Source organism: Vipera ursinii (assembly GCF_947247035.1).
Source record: "Vipera ursinii genome assembly, chromosome: 1".
NCBI lineage: Eukaryota > Metazoa > Chordata > Lepidosauria > Squamata > Viperidae > Vipera > Vipera ursinii.
Genome location: NC_139512.1, coordinates 33,308,209 through 33,324,479, shown reverse-complemented (window position 1 = coordinate 33,324,479; position 16,271 = coordinate 33,308,209). Strand labels below are relative to the sequence as shown.

The following is a 16,271-nucleotide window of genomic DNA, read 5'->3' as shown; positions in this document are numbered from 1 at the left end:
CTGCTCATCAAATATGAATATTAAGTTTGTGCAACATTTGAATTTATCTCCAGAAAATATTTTGGAAGATGCAGGAGTACAAAAAAAAAGCATCTGCTTGAAGGAATGCAGACAGGAACTATTTCTCCTATTCCTTTCCCCCCATCCCTATAATGGGACTGGGCACCATTGAGTAAAAGAATATTGGATAAACGTGGTGTACATGGTATCTATCCTATGGGGGTGGAGAGGAATAGGGAAAGCAAGTTGTTGTGTTTTTAAAAGGCCTGGCTTTGGTAGCTGTTTGAACTTGTTTAAAGGAACAAGAGACAGTGAGAAACATTATAGTGAGAAACATTCAGGTTCAGAACTCTTCTGTGGTGAACATTTTCTAACTGCAAATAGACCAAAACAGCAGCTCACACAAATGTTTTTGTGATCCTAAGACTATCCTGCAGAATTCTTACGATATGCATGCTGACTGGGAACTTCTGGGAGTTTAGGTCCACACATCTTGAAGCTGTCCAGTTTGGGGGGAAAAAAACAGCTCTTGCTATAGACATTGGCCCATTCATGGTGGTCAATTGCCTGAACTCTTGATCTGTGCTGCTTCTTGGAATCTTCTTATAGCTACTGCAGCTTTAAGACAGCTGTAAGATTGTAGCTTTAGTTACCTTATTATTCTTTTTTAACAATAACAAAATCAAGATACTTTTCAGGCCAAATGATGTTTTATTTCAGTTTCTCGGTGATATTTCAGCCATCAAAAAATAAACTCTAACACATGTGGATGGAAGACTTTCTACAATGTTACTAAGTGGGAAAATCTCTTTTGACTCCAGGATTTTGATCGGAGCGTCATCTTATTTTGTATGTATAATTCATCCAATAAGTTAGGAAGAAGCGTGAGGAGCTAGAACATTAAAGTGCTTTTCATTTCTGAGCTGGAATCATATCATTGATGCACTGGCCCTTTTCAAGACGTTTCTCCATTTCAATCAGCAGCTTTACTCCATCCACCACCATCTGCACCAGCTCTACTTCAGAGAACCCCAGACGGTCAGCATTGGAGATATCAAATACTCCCCCCACAGCTGCTGTGTCCACACCACCTAAAACAAAGCAAAGTAGAAGATAGGAACCAAAATGAAAAGCTCTGTGATACAGTGAATATATTGTTAAATTAGGATCAGAATTCAAATCCAAATAATTACATTATACACACACACTTCTTATTCCAGCATGTTTGAACAGTGCTACTTTACTAGCATCTGGTCAGCATGTTTATCTTAAGAATTCTGCAGGATAGTCTTAGGATCACAAAATGAGGATTAAATCCAGGTTGCTTATCTGGATGTACCTCCTTTCAAACAGCTTCTAGTAAGGAAAAGCAGCACATAGTTCCTAAATTCCAGAAGTGAATTGTGTGTGTGAGCTATCAGATACTAAGGGAGTCGTATCATTTGGGCCATGCCTTTGAAATATCCTACATTAAAACTAAGCTGCCTTAGAATACATCTCACCTCAATATACCACAGTGGTCTTGGAAATTCAGCCTTTATATTTTTTGAGTAGATGCTACTTGCCAGATTGGGTGATCCCTGCTATGAGGCAGAATGCAGCACTATAAATTGGGTCACTTTCCGATTTACAATATTTTCATAATCTACCACTAGCAGAGCTGTTTCATTCTGACTAAAGTATTTGGTTCTCCAGAGCAGTTCTGAGGTCCAGACCTAAACAGCTACCCTTTATGCATTACTTGAGTGATTTCTCAGAATGACGGGCAATGTGAAGAACCCATGGAGGCTGCCTGACCAAGTAGCCATCATAGCTACCTCACAACGTGGCATAGAGCCTGGTTTCCTGGGGGACTGCTTACCTTTGATACCACAGCTTATCATCTGCCTGGCTAATTTAGTCTGGCGGGGGGGGGGCACATTATGGTTTCCTTCAATTAAACAGTAGCAGAATGCCAGAAGCTTTGTAGCAGCACTTGCTCTGCAGAATAAGGTTTTCCCCAAGATCTGCATGGTTCCTGCCCTACTAGTGTTACAATGGGGCCTCAAGCCCTGCCTCTTCTTCCAGGCCTTTGGAATCTTTCTTTCCATTCCAGTCAGGTTCTGTCATCTTGGTATGTTTTATTCCTTATTTTTGTTTTTGGATGTTTTAGTGTTATTCGGGAGAAGGGCGGTTTATAAAAACAAATAAATAAATAAATAAATAAATAAATATTTGTAAGCCACCAAGAGTCACTGGGAGTTGACTCTTGACAAACTACATATAGGGAAATAGTGATAGACAGATCCTGCTCAGAATGATGCCTAAGTAGTGTGAACAGCAATGTTGCTACTGCTACTCAGGAAATCAGAAGAAGAACAAAAAATTTTGGGCGGCAACGTTACCAAATATATTGGAGCTACAGAATTCCCAGAATTCTTTGCCAGCATATCAAAAATCTTTTTGTAAAAAGCTGCCTGATGTCTGCTAAGACTTCAAAGTTGAGGGCTGTCAGAATGAGATTCTAGGACAATCTGTGCTTAACTATTAAATCTTGACTCTGCTGAATAAGTATCAATCAGATGGCATTTGCCAACTGGAGGGGCAGAAATGTTTCTTAAATACTGATAGATGTATGGCATTTTTCAAAATCAGGGAGGACACCCAAAGCCAAATTCTCATTGTTGGAGAGAAAGAAACTGATTAGAACTCTAAGGATGCTAGGATCTTGTACTTAGTAGCTTTTACATTAAAAAAATATTCCTTGCATACAAAAAGCTAGACTGAAGGAGAATGTTTATCTTTAAAAATATATATATATCAAAGACTCATCTGTTTGTACTATGACCTTCCCCCAGCCATTTTGTTTAAACTGATTTTTATTACGGTACATCTTTAAATGCCTCTCAGAAGTTATTTAAATGGGTTTTATTGTATGTTTATCATTCACCACAATCTGGCCCATGAGTCCTGGACAGAATGGTTCACTGATTTCAAACAAATAAAACAAGCATCACCCATGCTTCCTTTCTCACCTGTACCACGTTTCTGCAGCCTCAGCCTCTTGAGGATATCTCCAAATTTCTCATGTTTGCTAAGATTAGGCAATTTAACATGAACTCCCGCCCGGAGACCTGTGCCAAGGTTGGATGGGCAAGTCAAGATGTATCCCAGATGAGAATTCCACATATATTCATAGTTTTGGGATTTGAAAAGTGCTTCAAGCTAGAGAGAAATACAGAAAGTTATAAAGACCTCCTTCATTTCACAAGTTCGAAGAAAACTGAAAAGATCTTTCATGGTCAGCAATGGAACACTACAATTATAGATCTATTACAATAATTTATTAAATAATAAATTATGGCCATCGCATTTGGTGAGACTATGCTCTTGTATGAGATCAGACAATAATCCAGGTAAAAAGACTTGAATCTTTGGCATTGTCATGCAAAAATCAGTGGCAGTGGGATTGTCATGATCGTATAAAAGGATGCTGGATGAGATTGCTGACCCCTTGCTTTATAGCAGGGGTGTCAAACTGCCAGCCCATGGGCCAGACGCGTCATCCAGAAGCCATAACCACCCGGCAATGGCAAAACAGTTCCAATACGTCTCATAACGTCGCGAGTTTGAGATTTTTTGCTTCATAGTATGAAGATGGATAGGGCTAATAACTTTCATCTTAAATGAATGGCAGATGAATTTTGATTCATTTTATAAACTACAATTCACTGATTGCTATTTCTTTACTGTTTTAGTCACATTTTACATTTTAGACACCCTAATGTGCCTGGAGAATTTAGGAAGTCACTGTCTAGATTACAAATAATTAGACTTAACCTCAACTATGGTGGCATACCACAGCATAGACACCATTATGGTCCAAAATGTTAGAAAAGGCAATGGCCAAACATCATTATAAGCTATGCCAGTTCTGAAGACATGCTAGAACTAGCCCTCTCTGCTTTTGGAAACTCATTTCCAAATTGCAGCTATCTACAGTATCTGTTAGAACAAGACAGACAACTGAGTTGGAGAATGGCTTAAATATGCAAATCTTTCAAGATTTCTGGCCAGAGACAAAAGGGAATACATACATTATATATCATTGTTCCTTCAATAAATAGAGTGATATCCAAGAAGTCTCCAGGGTAGGAAGGACCTGCATTTTTACCTTCAAGCTCACTGCACCACTACTTCTGCCTAAACAGATAATTTGAAACCCATTATCATCACTACATCCCAATAGGTTTGCCTAAAGTCTGTACTGAATATAAATCAACAATTTTGAGTTGGATATTGTACAGAAGGCTGCACCAACTTAGATCCCTGGGCAAAGTCCATGTGCCTTCATTACTAATTATATTTACCTGGGTTAGCCCAGAACAGAAGCGAGCGAAAACCTCTTTCATATTTCCACCTTTTTGCATGGAAATAATTCTAAGGTGATCTTCCTCATTGATCCAGACAAGGAAAGTCTTATTGTCATTGTGCCTAAAAAGACAAAAGCTAGTAAGCTCCACACTCCTTTATCTCAAGCACAGAATAAACATACATCAGTTTACATACCAAAAGCTTCCCAATGGTGTTCCATAGCTGCTGATTGAGCTCATACAGTTGCTCTCCTATAAAGGTAAAGGTAAAGGTTCCCCCGCACATGCGTGCTAGTCGTTTCCAACTCTAGGGGCCGGTGCTCATCTCCATTTCAAAGCCGAAGAGCCAGCGCTTGTCCGAGGACGTCTCCGTGGTCATGTGGCCAGCATGACTAGACGCCAAAGGCACACGGAATGCTGTTACCTTCCCACCATAGTGGTCCCTATTTTTCTACTTGCATTTTTACGTGCTTTCGAACTGCTAGGTTGGCAGAAGCTGGGACGAGTAACAGGCGCTCACTGTTACGCGGCACTCGGGATTCGACCCGCCAAACTGCCGACCTTCTGATCGACAAGCTCAGCGTCCTAACCCACTGAGCCACCGCATCCCTTTGTGCTCTACTATAGCCGTATCTATATATTACTACTATAACTACTATATACTCATTGTTATGACCTGTAACTGAGCAAAATGCTACATCCCAGGGAATAATTTTTGATACCTCAAATGGGCTAACTTACAGAATGCATCCAAAATCCTGGACCCATGACTCCCAAGGGAATGAAATTTGGGAAAGTTGTGGCTGCTTCAGTGCTAATGTTTGCTGCTGAGCTGCTGTTGCAGTCATGTGGTCCCATGACATCTTCCCAGCCAGTCTTGCAATCCATTGCTTCTTTCCCCACCCAACAGTAGTTCCCCAACCAACTTGCTGGAAAGGAAGGGGATTTCAAATGCTTCTTGCTATATTCCCACTAGGAATCTCAATGGGGAAACTAGCAGTAATTTGGAAGTCATGCCAGCTCCCATTGCATTTTTGCCCACCCTTGATCATTCTGTTTCTCTGAAAGGTAAGGAAATATCTCTGAAACACTGATCCAATAGGGCACAGGTTGCCTAGTAGATTAACAAAATATATCAAGCTCTTCCAAATTTGTAACTATAAATGGGAAATCTGCACTCACTACAATTATGCATTTGTTCACAAATGGATATACCAGTAGTGAGGTATAGCAATAGCACTTAGACTTATATACCGCTTCATAGTGCTTTACAGCCCTCCTCTAAGCGGTTTACACAGATTGCCCTCAACAATGAGTCCTTGTTTTACCGACCTTGGAATGATGGAAGGTGGAGTCAACCCTGAGCTGGAGAGAATCGAACCCCTGGCAGTCAGCAGAATAAGCCTGCAATACTGCATTCTAACCACTGCGCCACCATGGCTCCTTGGAATATTACACTTCCCAAGAATAGTTAGCCATCAACCAATTCTTTCATCAGAATTTAAAACCAATCCATTAAGAGTTAATGAATACATACAACAAATAAAGGTATACTTTAAATGTGAGTGAAACTGAAATCTAAGTGAAATGTGTTATTTACAGCGATATAGGTGTGCATAAAGGTAGGAATAGTCTGGCGATATTTGCATTTAATGTTCCAATGAATTGAGACAATGGGAAAAACCAGGTACGAATTTTGGAGAAAACTCATGTGATCTAGGGCTTTTCAACCTTTTCACCCATTGTACCACTTTTAGGATATGGCAACATCCAAGTACCACCAGTCGCCTAGCAAGGTGTCAAAAACTTGATGACCCAAAAAAAAGAGAAAAAAGTAAAAAAGTGATGTACAGGTAGTCCTCGACTTACAACAGTTCGCTTAGTGACTGTTCAAAGTTACAATGACACTAAAAAAGTGCCCCCCAAGCCACAGGCGAGCAAGACACCTGCCTGTCCCCCAGCAGCGCTTTTCCTCCTGTCCTAGGTTTTCCTTGTTGTGAGCATTTCTGTTGAGGATTGGCAGCGGGGGTGGGGGGGGGGTTGGTTTTTATTCCACCCCGTCTGCTGGGTGGTTGCAGCAGGTTTTGGTCACTTTACATGACCCTGGGACACTGTGACCATCATAAATATGAATCAGTTGCCAAGCATCTGAATGTAAATCACAAGATATTAGAGATGCTGCAACATTCCAGCTGATCGGCGCTTCTTCTGGGCTCAGCAGAAGCACCAGGATCAGCGCCGAGCTCCAGCTGGAGCCTGGCGCTTCCATTGAGCCCTGACAGCCCCGAAGAAGCGCTAATCCTGGCGCTTCCGCTGAGCCCTGACAGCCTTGCAGCTCCAGCCATCTCTCGCTCAGGCTTGTGCGGTGCTGCCACCAGTTCAGCTCATTCCCCTCCCCTGCTACCACTTCTCTAGGATGGTCGCATACCACCTGCCAGGTGCCAATGTACCACAGGTGATATCCATACCACTGGTTGAAAAGCCCTGTTCTAGGTAACCTGGATGGATGGATGGATAGGAAAATGCTTATAAGAAAATGTTTGTTGCAGAAAATGAGGACGAGAGACATATGTGTAATGGATATGTAGAGCACAGGTATTTGCAAATGTAACCAAACAGAGCAAGATAAGTAAATATGAGATAGGATCAAGAATGAATAGATGCTGAATTATTTGAATTTAATACAAAATGAGTGATTGGCATGAAAGAAATATGGTGAGGATATGAATGAAAACTGCAAAAGAATGAATGAATGAACAGGTTACTGAAACGGGTTACTGAGCCTTGGTGGAGCAGTGGGCTAATGCCTCCTTAAGTAACACCAGCTGCCTGCAATTAGTGCAGGTTCGCATCCCACCAGGCTCAAGGTTGACTCAGCCTTCCATCCTTCCGAGGTAGGAAAAATGAGGACCCAGATTGTTGGGGGCAATAAGTTGACTTTGTAATAATGCCGCTTGGGGGGGGCGAAAGCCCTAATAAGCAGGCATATACATAGAATGAAGGCTATTGCTAAGCACATTGGTTTGTGCTTAAATTGTAAGCCGCCCTGAGTCTTCGGAGATATAAATGGGATTAAAAAAAAACTGAACAAGTGATGGTTGGATAGAATAAATGAAGTCTTGAACAAGCAACAGGTAAGAAGTTTAAAGAACAAAAGGCAATGTGTAAAGTGATGCACCATGAAAGCAAGGATTGTTTTACAAGGGCAGAAAGAAAAGAGAAATAATTAATGATGTTAATATAAACTAGCTTTAATTACGTTTCCTTATATCATGTCTTTAACTTTTTGGTTAACTCCTAGTAAATGTGACAAGTATGTATTATTTTGCACTGCTAGGATTTTTATTTACTTTTTTAAAAAGACACAATTTCATCAGAAAAAAGCATGGGTCAGGAGAGAGAGTCCAAGTTAATTCTGCAGAACTACAGTCTCTATCAGGTAACATAAGCTGCACCTTAAGGCTTCTGTCTTCCAGCAAGTCTCTAATATATTAAATTATACATGTTGCTGATCAAGTTACTGAACAGTTTCACAGGTAGCTGTAATCCATGATATCATGAAGCCACCTTTATTGAATAAGCCACAACTGGATGGCTATAAGCAGGGCTTTTTTTGTCATAGAACGCTCAGAATGGAGTTCCGGCACCTTTTTTGGATGGAACCTTGTAGGGTAGGCAAGGCGGGTTGTATGACGTGTGTGAGTTCCGGCACCTTTTTCTTTTACAAAAAAAGCACTGGCTATAAGAATTTATAAATTGCAATATCAAGGTTAAATGAATGGTTTGATATTCAAGGCGCATCTTCTCCTGGCAATACTCACCAGATCCCCCTTCCATCGGGCCAGTCACGTGCCATTCCAGAAGCCAAGAGCAAAGGGGAAACAGGTTTATCGAAAAGGAAGTGATCATCAATGAGCTGCTGCTGTTCAGCTTCTGTCATATTCTTCAAAGCGTAGTACTTCCCACTGAAGTCCCCTTCCAGGCTGGCCAAAGCTGAAGGCAGAATAGGGAGGCTTGTAGCATTGAGATTGTTTTAAATGAGTTATTTGATAGAATGCAACCCTGTGCCTATTCCGGCCTACCATTCATTAATGCCAAGACAGCAAAAAGGGTAGTTTCAGTCAGGCAACTTCAGGGCATGCTAACTTTTAACAATTATCTACAGCAGAGCAAGGAACTGGCTGTTTTCCACAATCTTGAGGTAGGTACACCCTTCACTCAGTGTACCTGTTTTTTTTTGCTGCTGCATTAAATAACATGCAGTTAATGGGATACTCATAAAGTAGTGCTTGTTTTCAGGAACATCTTCCAACATGGCTATCTGTAAAGCACGGTGGGTGCAACAATGTATTCAAAACTCCATGCATGAGAACACTTAAAAATAGGAGCAGCTTCAATCACATTGTGGACACGTCTTGCCTTTTTAATCATATCTTACCAACACCCTGTCCAAACATATGGAGGATTGGTGCCAAGACAACACTTATTCGAGTAAATGCAAGGGAAACAGAGTAACTACCGTTCATTTTTCTGCTACTGGCAAGACTTTTCAAAGGTGCATTAAGCTACAGGCATGGTACAGCCTTCTAGCTGACACAAAGGTGTTTAATGTGAAACAACCAGAGATAGTTCAATCACACTCACCATGCATCTTATTAAACAAAACTGGTAGTTTTCAATTTATAGCTGAGACCAAAATCTTGGTTGTTGAGCGAAGCAGTCAAGTGAGATATCGTGTGACTGCCCACATGACTGCTTTGCTCAATGACTGCAATCCCAACACTCATGGTTGTGATTGAAGTGATTGCATAGGTCATTGCGTAGGCAGGGTCCCAGGTAAGGAGTCTGGGGGTGCTTGGGGGGGGAGGGAAATAGGAAAGCCCTGGGAGGCTCTGCTCAGGAGCTGATAATCCTCCCTACCCATATCCAAACAGGATTTTCAACCTGAGTAGAGAGATACTTACACATGATATGCACTGGGCCTCCCTCCCTCATCTAAGGCATCTCATATTTCTTACCTTACCATGCACTCTGCTTAGTTTTCAGCTCCATATTGTCTCTGGCTGGAAGATCTGCCTGCCACAGCAGTTCAGCTCCCCTCCATGCACAGAAGAGAATTATTTCAGTGGTGCGCAAAGACGGGGCTGAAATGTGTAGGATTTTAGCTCCATTTCTGCAGCCCAGTAAGGAGCTCAGCTCCCCTCAGGAGGCAACTCTTTCAGCCAGGCCCCAGAGATAGAGGGAGTGCTCTCAGCAGGAGTGGTGGTGCAACACTTTGTGATGAGCAAATGTGCTCGACAGGCCATAAGTCACCCTTTCCAAGGTCATCATAATTCCAGACCATTGTTACTAAACAGTGGTAAGTAAGTTAGGTAAAGGTAAAGGTTCCCCCGCACATGCGTGCTAGTCGTTCCCGACTCTAGGGGCCGGTGCTCATCTCTGTTTGAAAGCCGAAGAGCCAGCGCTTGTCCGAGGATGTTTCCGTTGTCATGTGGCCGGCATGACTAGACGCCAAAGGCGCACAGAACGCTGTTACCTTCCCACAGTAGTGGTCCCTATTTTTCTACTTGCATTTTTACGTGCTTTCGAACTGCTAGGTTGGCAGAAGCTGGGACGAGTAACACTCTGTTAAGCGGCACTCGGGATTAAGTTAAGGACTACCAATAATGCAAAAGGGAAGGAGAATTCTATCCTATTTTACATCTACTTTTTCTTTTTGATTATCAAATGACCATCAGGACTGAGACCAATTCTGCTTGTTTTGGGGTTTTGTACACAGTAAGCAATGCTGAATTTTACCTTCCACAGAAAGTTTTTCAATGGCACGTCTCTCTCCTCTGCTACAGTGGGGGGGCAGACAGAAACCACGAATGCTTCTACCAGTTCGGACACGTGAACTCAGAACATAGTTGGGGTCCAAATCATCACCACCCTATAAAAGAAAAGACCTTCATCATAGTAGTAAGAGATCCAAGAGCAAATTCCACCTAGACTTACTCTGCAAATGAAAGCAAACTCAGTGTTACATTGAACACTTTAAATACAAGCATTATTAAATCTTAGTTCTGTATCTTCACTGTCCCTCGATATCCTTTAATTAAGACTTGGCTATACAAATTGCAGTCAATACCTAGTTCCCAGCTGCTTCTACTTCAACCTTTCAAACAGCACCATACCTTAATTTTCCTAACAGATGTTTTAAGCAAGTCCAGTACTTATTCTGAAAGAAGCATTTTAAACCAACTCTTGTCACTCCTGTAGATAAAGGAAGTGTGAGATATTGTCATGGAGAGAAAAGCCCATTTTTAGGGAGCATCTCCATCCCAGAAATAGGATGCTGGCAATCATGGGCTTACTTTAGAGCCAAAAATATGCTATTCTTCTGCAGCAGGGTTCCTGTGGCTGCCTTGAAAACAGGTGAAGTTTCAATTTGCTTCATTACTATTAGCCCTTTACCTGTCCTTGAATTGTGTCTTAATACATTGGAGGGCATGGGAAGAAAATCAGAGCATCAATTCATTAATCTCTCCAACATAAAGATGACTTTCTTCCATGAACAGGAAGCTCAGATCACTGCCCAGTTGTTATTTTTTATAGTGACAGGCGTAGTGATAGAGGAGACTTCAATCCTTTATTCCATGATGGAAGTGATTTATCAATCTCCACTGCTAAGGAATAAAGGATTGAACAAGTCAATTTATCATGTTTATTGTCCAAAAAATTCTAAATGAATGTTCAGAGTACAGACATTCTGTCCTGATGAATATGATCTTTCTACACATGAGAAAGAAACCTAACAGCACGGCCACAGCCAATCCTGAAACATACCCATGTAATTTTTATTACAAGTATTTAGCAACAGGAATCTATTAAAATTTTGAAACTGGCCATACAGGTTGCAGCCTTCATAAATGTCGTTCAGTAAGCATAGTCCATTACAGCAAAAATAATTCTAGGTTAAGGAAGCTACCAATGGGTAGTTTTCAACATGACTACCAGGTGTGAATAAGAAAGTACAGAATCAAAAGAAAAAGTTAGCAATCTGTTAATAAATATTTGCTTCTTTTTAAGAGACTTCTCTACCTTCAAATTATCAGCATTCAAGTCAGTCTTGTGTTGATCCGTAGGTTTGTAGCCTCCATGTCGATCCTCAATAACTGGGTCAAAGAGTTCACAGAATGTGAAATACGAGTCCTCATCACCAGCTACACATCCTACTGTCTTAATGAAGGGATGGCCTACAGGAATTAACAGACCAGAAGAGCTTTGGTTTGGATAATTTCTTCAATTCCATTCTAGCACTTGGCATTTCCACTCAAACGCATTAGGTTTTGGAAGTTGTTAGCTTTATAAGGTATAAAGACATTTTGATGCAGTGAGTTCTCCGTTCAGTTAGACTTTGTAGTTTGAGCATAGGTGTGAATGCAGCACATTTAAAAACTCTCTCCCTCTCTCTGTGTGTTATGTCTATGTGTCTGTGTGTGTACTACAACCAGTATACATTAGTCAAACTGAAAAAAGTGTGGTTTTTTTCAAAATCCATTCTGTAACACATACTTTTGCAAAATAGAATCACAGGAAAGCAAGTATCAACATGGGGTAAAGGCTATTCCATTTTTCCATTTTCTCACTGGAGAAATCTTATTCAGACTTTTAAATTCTGGTGTTTCAAGCAGGGCTAATTTCTCTAACCTGCCAACCCCTCAGAAGTGCAAAACTACCATTACACTTAATCTGCCAGCCAATGGTTCCAATAGACATTGTAAAATAATCTGTCTAGAGGGTACCAGGTTGAGGAGGACTGTAATCAATGTCTGAAAAAAGCAATCAATTTCATAATAAACCAGATGCTTTTCTGGCAATGCCATCCCTTAATGGACCAATTTCTATCAGGTCTACAGAAAAGTTACCTGGAACTCAAAATGCCTAATGCTCAGAAATCCCTAAAATTGAATGCAATCGTTATCAAATTTAGGTACCGTCCATCTCACTCCCATTATTTCATAGAGACTAAACATCTCTGAAGATGTTCACATTTTCATCAGAGATCACTACCAAACCTCAATTCATCACTGATGCCCACAGACCTTTGTAACATTAGCAAGTTTGGTATCCAGTCCACAACAAATGGCTACCCAGGTACCTCCATTTCATCTGTCTCTGAAATGCAAGTCTGTTGACCACAAGCTCTATTTATCAGTATTGTTTTCATGATTAAAAGGTATTCGGCAGTCTATTTCTAGAAGTAGCCCATAGCAGCCATCATAGCTATTAGCCAAAGAGAGTTCCTCATTATTTAATTCAACCCCCTTAATGGTTAAGAGAAGTTAATGACAACAGTTCTGAAGGATTGTTTCCAAAGCATAAAGATCATAAAAAGCAATTCTTAAAAGCAGCATCGTATACTCAACTAACAACCATTTCATCTAAACCAGGCTTGTTTCGGCCATTTTGCATTTCCATAGCCATAGCCAATCTGAATCACAAGCTCAGGGCTTTGGCAGGATTATCAACCCCTTTTCCAAATGACCTCTTAAAAGGCAAAGCCACTTGGAGTGATTGTCTCACAATTTCTAGCTCAGATGCAGGGTTAGAATGTCATGACACTCCATGGCTCTTGGGTGAACTTGATTATGGGGATGGTGCCAGTTCAATATTGCTAGAGAGTAACAGAAAAATGCAGTAATATCCCCATCACCAAGATCTGCTCTTTTAAATCAGGGATTAAATCATTTTTTTAATGGATTCATTTTAAGAACTACAGTTTTAAATTATATTTAGAGCTAGGTCTTCCTGGGAGGGAAAGGGAGTTTATTTCTCATTCAACAACATTAATATTTAGCAAGGGAGGGGATTGGCAGTGCAGATATTTGGCAATATGTTTCTATTTGTCAGTAGATAAAGCCATTCTGGTTGCAATCAAGATTCTGCACAAACACTCCATAAGATTTTTTTAATATGCAGTACTTTTGAGGTTGCAAGGAGATTTTCACAGATGGCATTTTTAAAGCAACACAGCACTTCCTTGTTAAATGAGGAACAAACAGAAATTAAATGAGCAGCCATTTTCCTTTACCTGGGTTGTCAACCCCTGTCTGAATACAATCATCCACGGTAAATCCACTAGGAGTCCGTTTGTTCCTCAGCTTTGAATATAACTCCAAGGTCAGCACTGAAGCCATGTGATTATTATGGAGACTTAGATCTGGATATTCATCTTCTGCAGAGTAATTCATCTTGGAAAGATTGTGGCTGTTTGAGAAAGGCATAACTGGCTTGTCTGAAAGGAGCTAAGGGAGGAAAAAGGAGAGAGGGAAAACATCATTCTGTTTCCTGCAGGGTATTTAACTTAGCTTCAACTGCACAGAAAAAGGCTGGTCAGGTTCAAGGTCACCTTGCAGTCTCCTCCCTTACCTGCTCAATTCAACACTTTCTCTGCAGAGCACCTGCAATTGTGGAGGGTTGCCAAATATTACTCAACTCCTCCCCGTACCGGTGGCATGCAGGCTAGGCCAGCCCTTGGCCCAAGGTCAAGGGTGCTATATCTGTGGCTGAACAACCAGGAATAAGGAAGCCAACACCTAACTTCCCCCAGGAGCTTGTAAGGGCTTCACTGAGACTCCCTCCCTCCTTCCCTTTCCTTGGTCCCAGAGGTCACCTTCACCTCAAGATAGCGGACATTTTGCTGCAAGATAGAAAGAAACCGAGTTCCCCCTTCTTGTGGTTTCAGCCCCGGTTTCAGCCCGCAGTGGCGTAGCGTGGGTTGTCAGCACCCGGGGCAAGGCAAGTAATTTGCACCCCCTAACCCATGGATTTTAGCACTGGAGTCTCTTCCACTAGATTAGTTAAAGAAACCCTTACCCCCTAAGCACATGTATTGTTTGTTATGAAAATACTGATGTAATTAAAGTAAAATGCATCTAATGCACCCCCCCAGATGTTGCGCCCGGTGCGGCCGGCCCCCCCTGCACCCCCCACGCTACGCCACTGTCAGCCCGGCTGCCAGGAGAGCAGAGACCTGCAAAGCAAGCCGAAGGAGCCGGCCAGCCTTAAATTCTAGCCTTCCACGCAGGGCCGCCTCGTTCCGGGCCCCAGGCGCTCTCCTCTGTCGCAAGAGAAGAGAAGCCGGTTAGGGATGCGCAGCGCTTGGCACAAACAACCGCAGGAAGAGAGGGCCGCGGGCTGTTCTCTACCTACGACTCCCCCGGCTCTCCACGGAGGCCCTTCGGAAGGAGCAGGTGGCGGCGGAGTCAAGCACGGAAGGCGGGAGGGAGGCTTTAAGTCAGCGGATCCAAAAAAAAAAAAAAAAAGGGCGCTGGCTGCGGTGGATCGCAGCCGAGTCCCACCCGCGCTCTTCCGGGCTTGCTCAAGCCTCGATCCGGGAAGGGAGCCGCGAAGGGCTCCCAATCTGGCAAGAGCAGCCTAGCTGTAGCCAGGGTGCTGCAGTGCGCGTCAGCCCCGGCAAGGCTGGGGGCTGGGAGCAATCTGGCAGCAAGTGGCCAGGAGGGGACAGGGGGTTGGGGACGCCTGGCTGGCCGCAACGGGCTTCCCTCGGTAGCCCCCCCCCAGGCGGGGGGGCCCCCACTGCTCTCCCCTACCAGCCCCGCTTTATAAGGGCAAGGACGAGCAGGCTCCCCTCCTCCCACGCGCGCTGTCCAGGCGCTCGTTTTGGGCATCTCAGCCTAAGGCAGCGTTTCCCAACCTTAGGAACTTGAAGATGCGTGGACTTCAACTCCCAGAATTCCCCAGCCAGCATAGCTGGCTGGGGAATTCTGGGAGTTGAAGCCCACGCATCTTCAAGTTCCTAAGGTTGGGAAACGCTGGCCTAAGGCGAAGCAGCAACTCGAAAATGAAAGGGGCCATCATTACGTAAGAAACCGAGACGAACGGGGCTAAATGCTCTGCGAAATCCCAATTGCTCTAGGGGTGGCTCTCGAGCCGTCCGAAGCATCACTCGCCCAGAGAGAAAGGAGTCGACTTTTCAAGAGGGTCAAACCCCCCCCCCCAGGACTCCGGGCAAGGCTGAAGCGTATCTCCAGCCCGCGCTCTCCTTTTTGGACACGTCCACATCCTCTCTCGGTCCAGAAAAAAAAGAGCGACAATCGTTACGGCGTGAGAAACCAGAACCCGAGCCTCCTTTTCCTCTCGCCAGGGCGAGATGCTGGCTTAAAGAAGCGCGAGTTCGCAAAGGAAGGAAGGAAGGAAGGAAGGAAGGAAGGAAGGAAGGAAGGAAGGAAGGAAGGAAGGAAGGAAGGAAGGAAGGAAGGAAGGAAGGAAGGAAGGAAGGAAGGAAGGAAGGAAGGAAGGAAGGAAGGAAGGAAGGAAGGAAGGAAGGAAGGAAGGAAGGAAGGAAGGAAAGAAAGAAAGAAAGAAAGAAAGAAAGAAAGAAAGAAAGAAAGAAAGAAAGAAAGAAAGAAAGAAAGAAAGAAAGAAAGAAAGAAAGAAAGAAAGAAAGAAAGAGGAAGAAAAAAAAACCCCTGGTCTTTCGTGCCGTAAAATGCCTGCTCGGTTTTTTCCTCCGAAAAGCAGAAGATGCTTCAGAGGCGGCCGTCCAGCTCAAGCTCGAATCCGAAGCCAAAGGGCTGCCCGGCACCGCTTGCCCCGCGCACTTACCGAGACTTTCAGAGGAATTGCGAAAGGAAAGCGCCCTTAGCTACTCTTGCAAGCTCCACCAGAAAGACCTGCCTGAAATGAAGCCTTTCCCTCCACCTTCCCATCCTTTTTATATACACCCTAAGCCGGCTGCTTATTGGCTGGTATTTATATTCCATTCATTCCATTGGAGATTTGCTTCCAGGGAGGGGAAGACTTCTCGGCTTGCTTGATATCTAGCCCTGGTCCCCACTTTGCTGTTGGGCCTCTCTCTTAGATGCCCGGCCGTGGACCGGAGTCTCGGACGGCCACAAAGGCTTTCAACAA

At 43.1% G+C, this 16,271-nt stretch overlaps 1 protein-coding gene across 2 annotated transcripts; it reads right to left on the bottom strand.

The window, feature by feature from the left end:
• Positions 1-691: 691 nt before the first annotated feature.
• CKB (creatine kinase B) lies at positions 692-16,037 on the bottom strand. 2 transcript variants are annotated; one of them, XM_083350250.1, is made up of 8 exons: positions 15,966-16,037; positions 13,429-13,642; positions 11,436-11,590; positions 10,152-10,284; positions 8,174-8,345; positions 4,350-4,473; positions 3,015-3,204; positions 692-1,091 (listed from the first exon to the last, which is right to left on the bottom strand). In XM_083350250.1, exons 2-8 carry the CDS (start codon positions 13,619-13,621, stop codon positions 913-915), a joined length of 1,146 nt encoding a protein of 381 aa, XP_083206376.1. In that variant the 5' UTR covers positions 13,622-13,642; positions 15,966-16,037; the 3' UTR covers positions 692-912. The 2 variants fall into 2 exon arrangements, with proteins under 2 accessions (XP_083206376.1, XP_083206377.1); XM_083350251.1 differs by lacking the exon at positions 15,966-16,037 and adding an exon at positions 14,017-14,073.
• Positions 16,038-16,271: the final 234 nt, after the last annotated feature.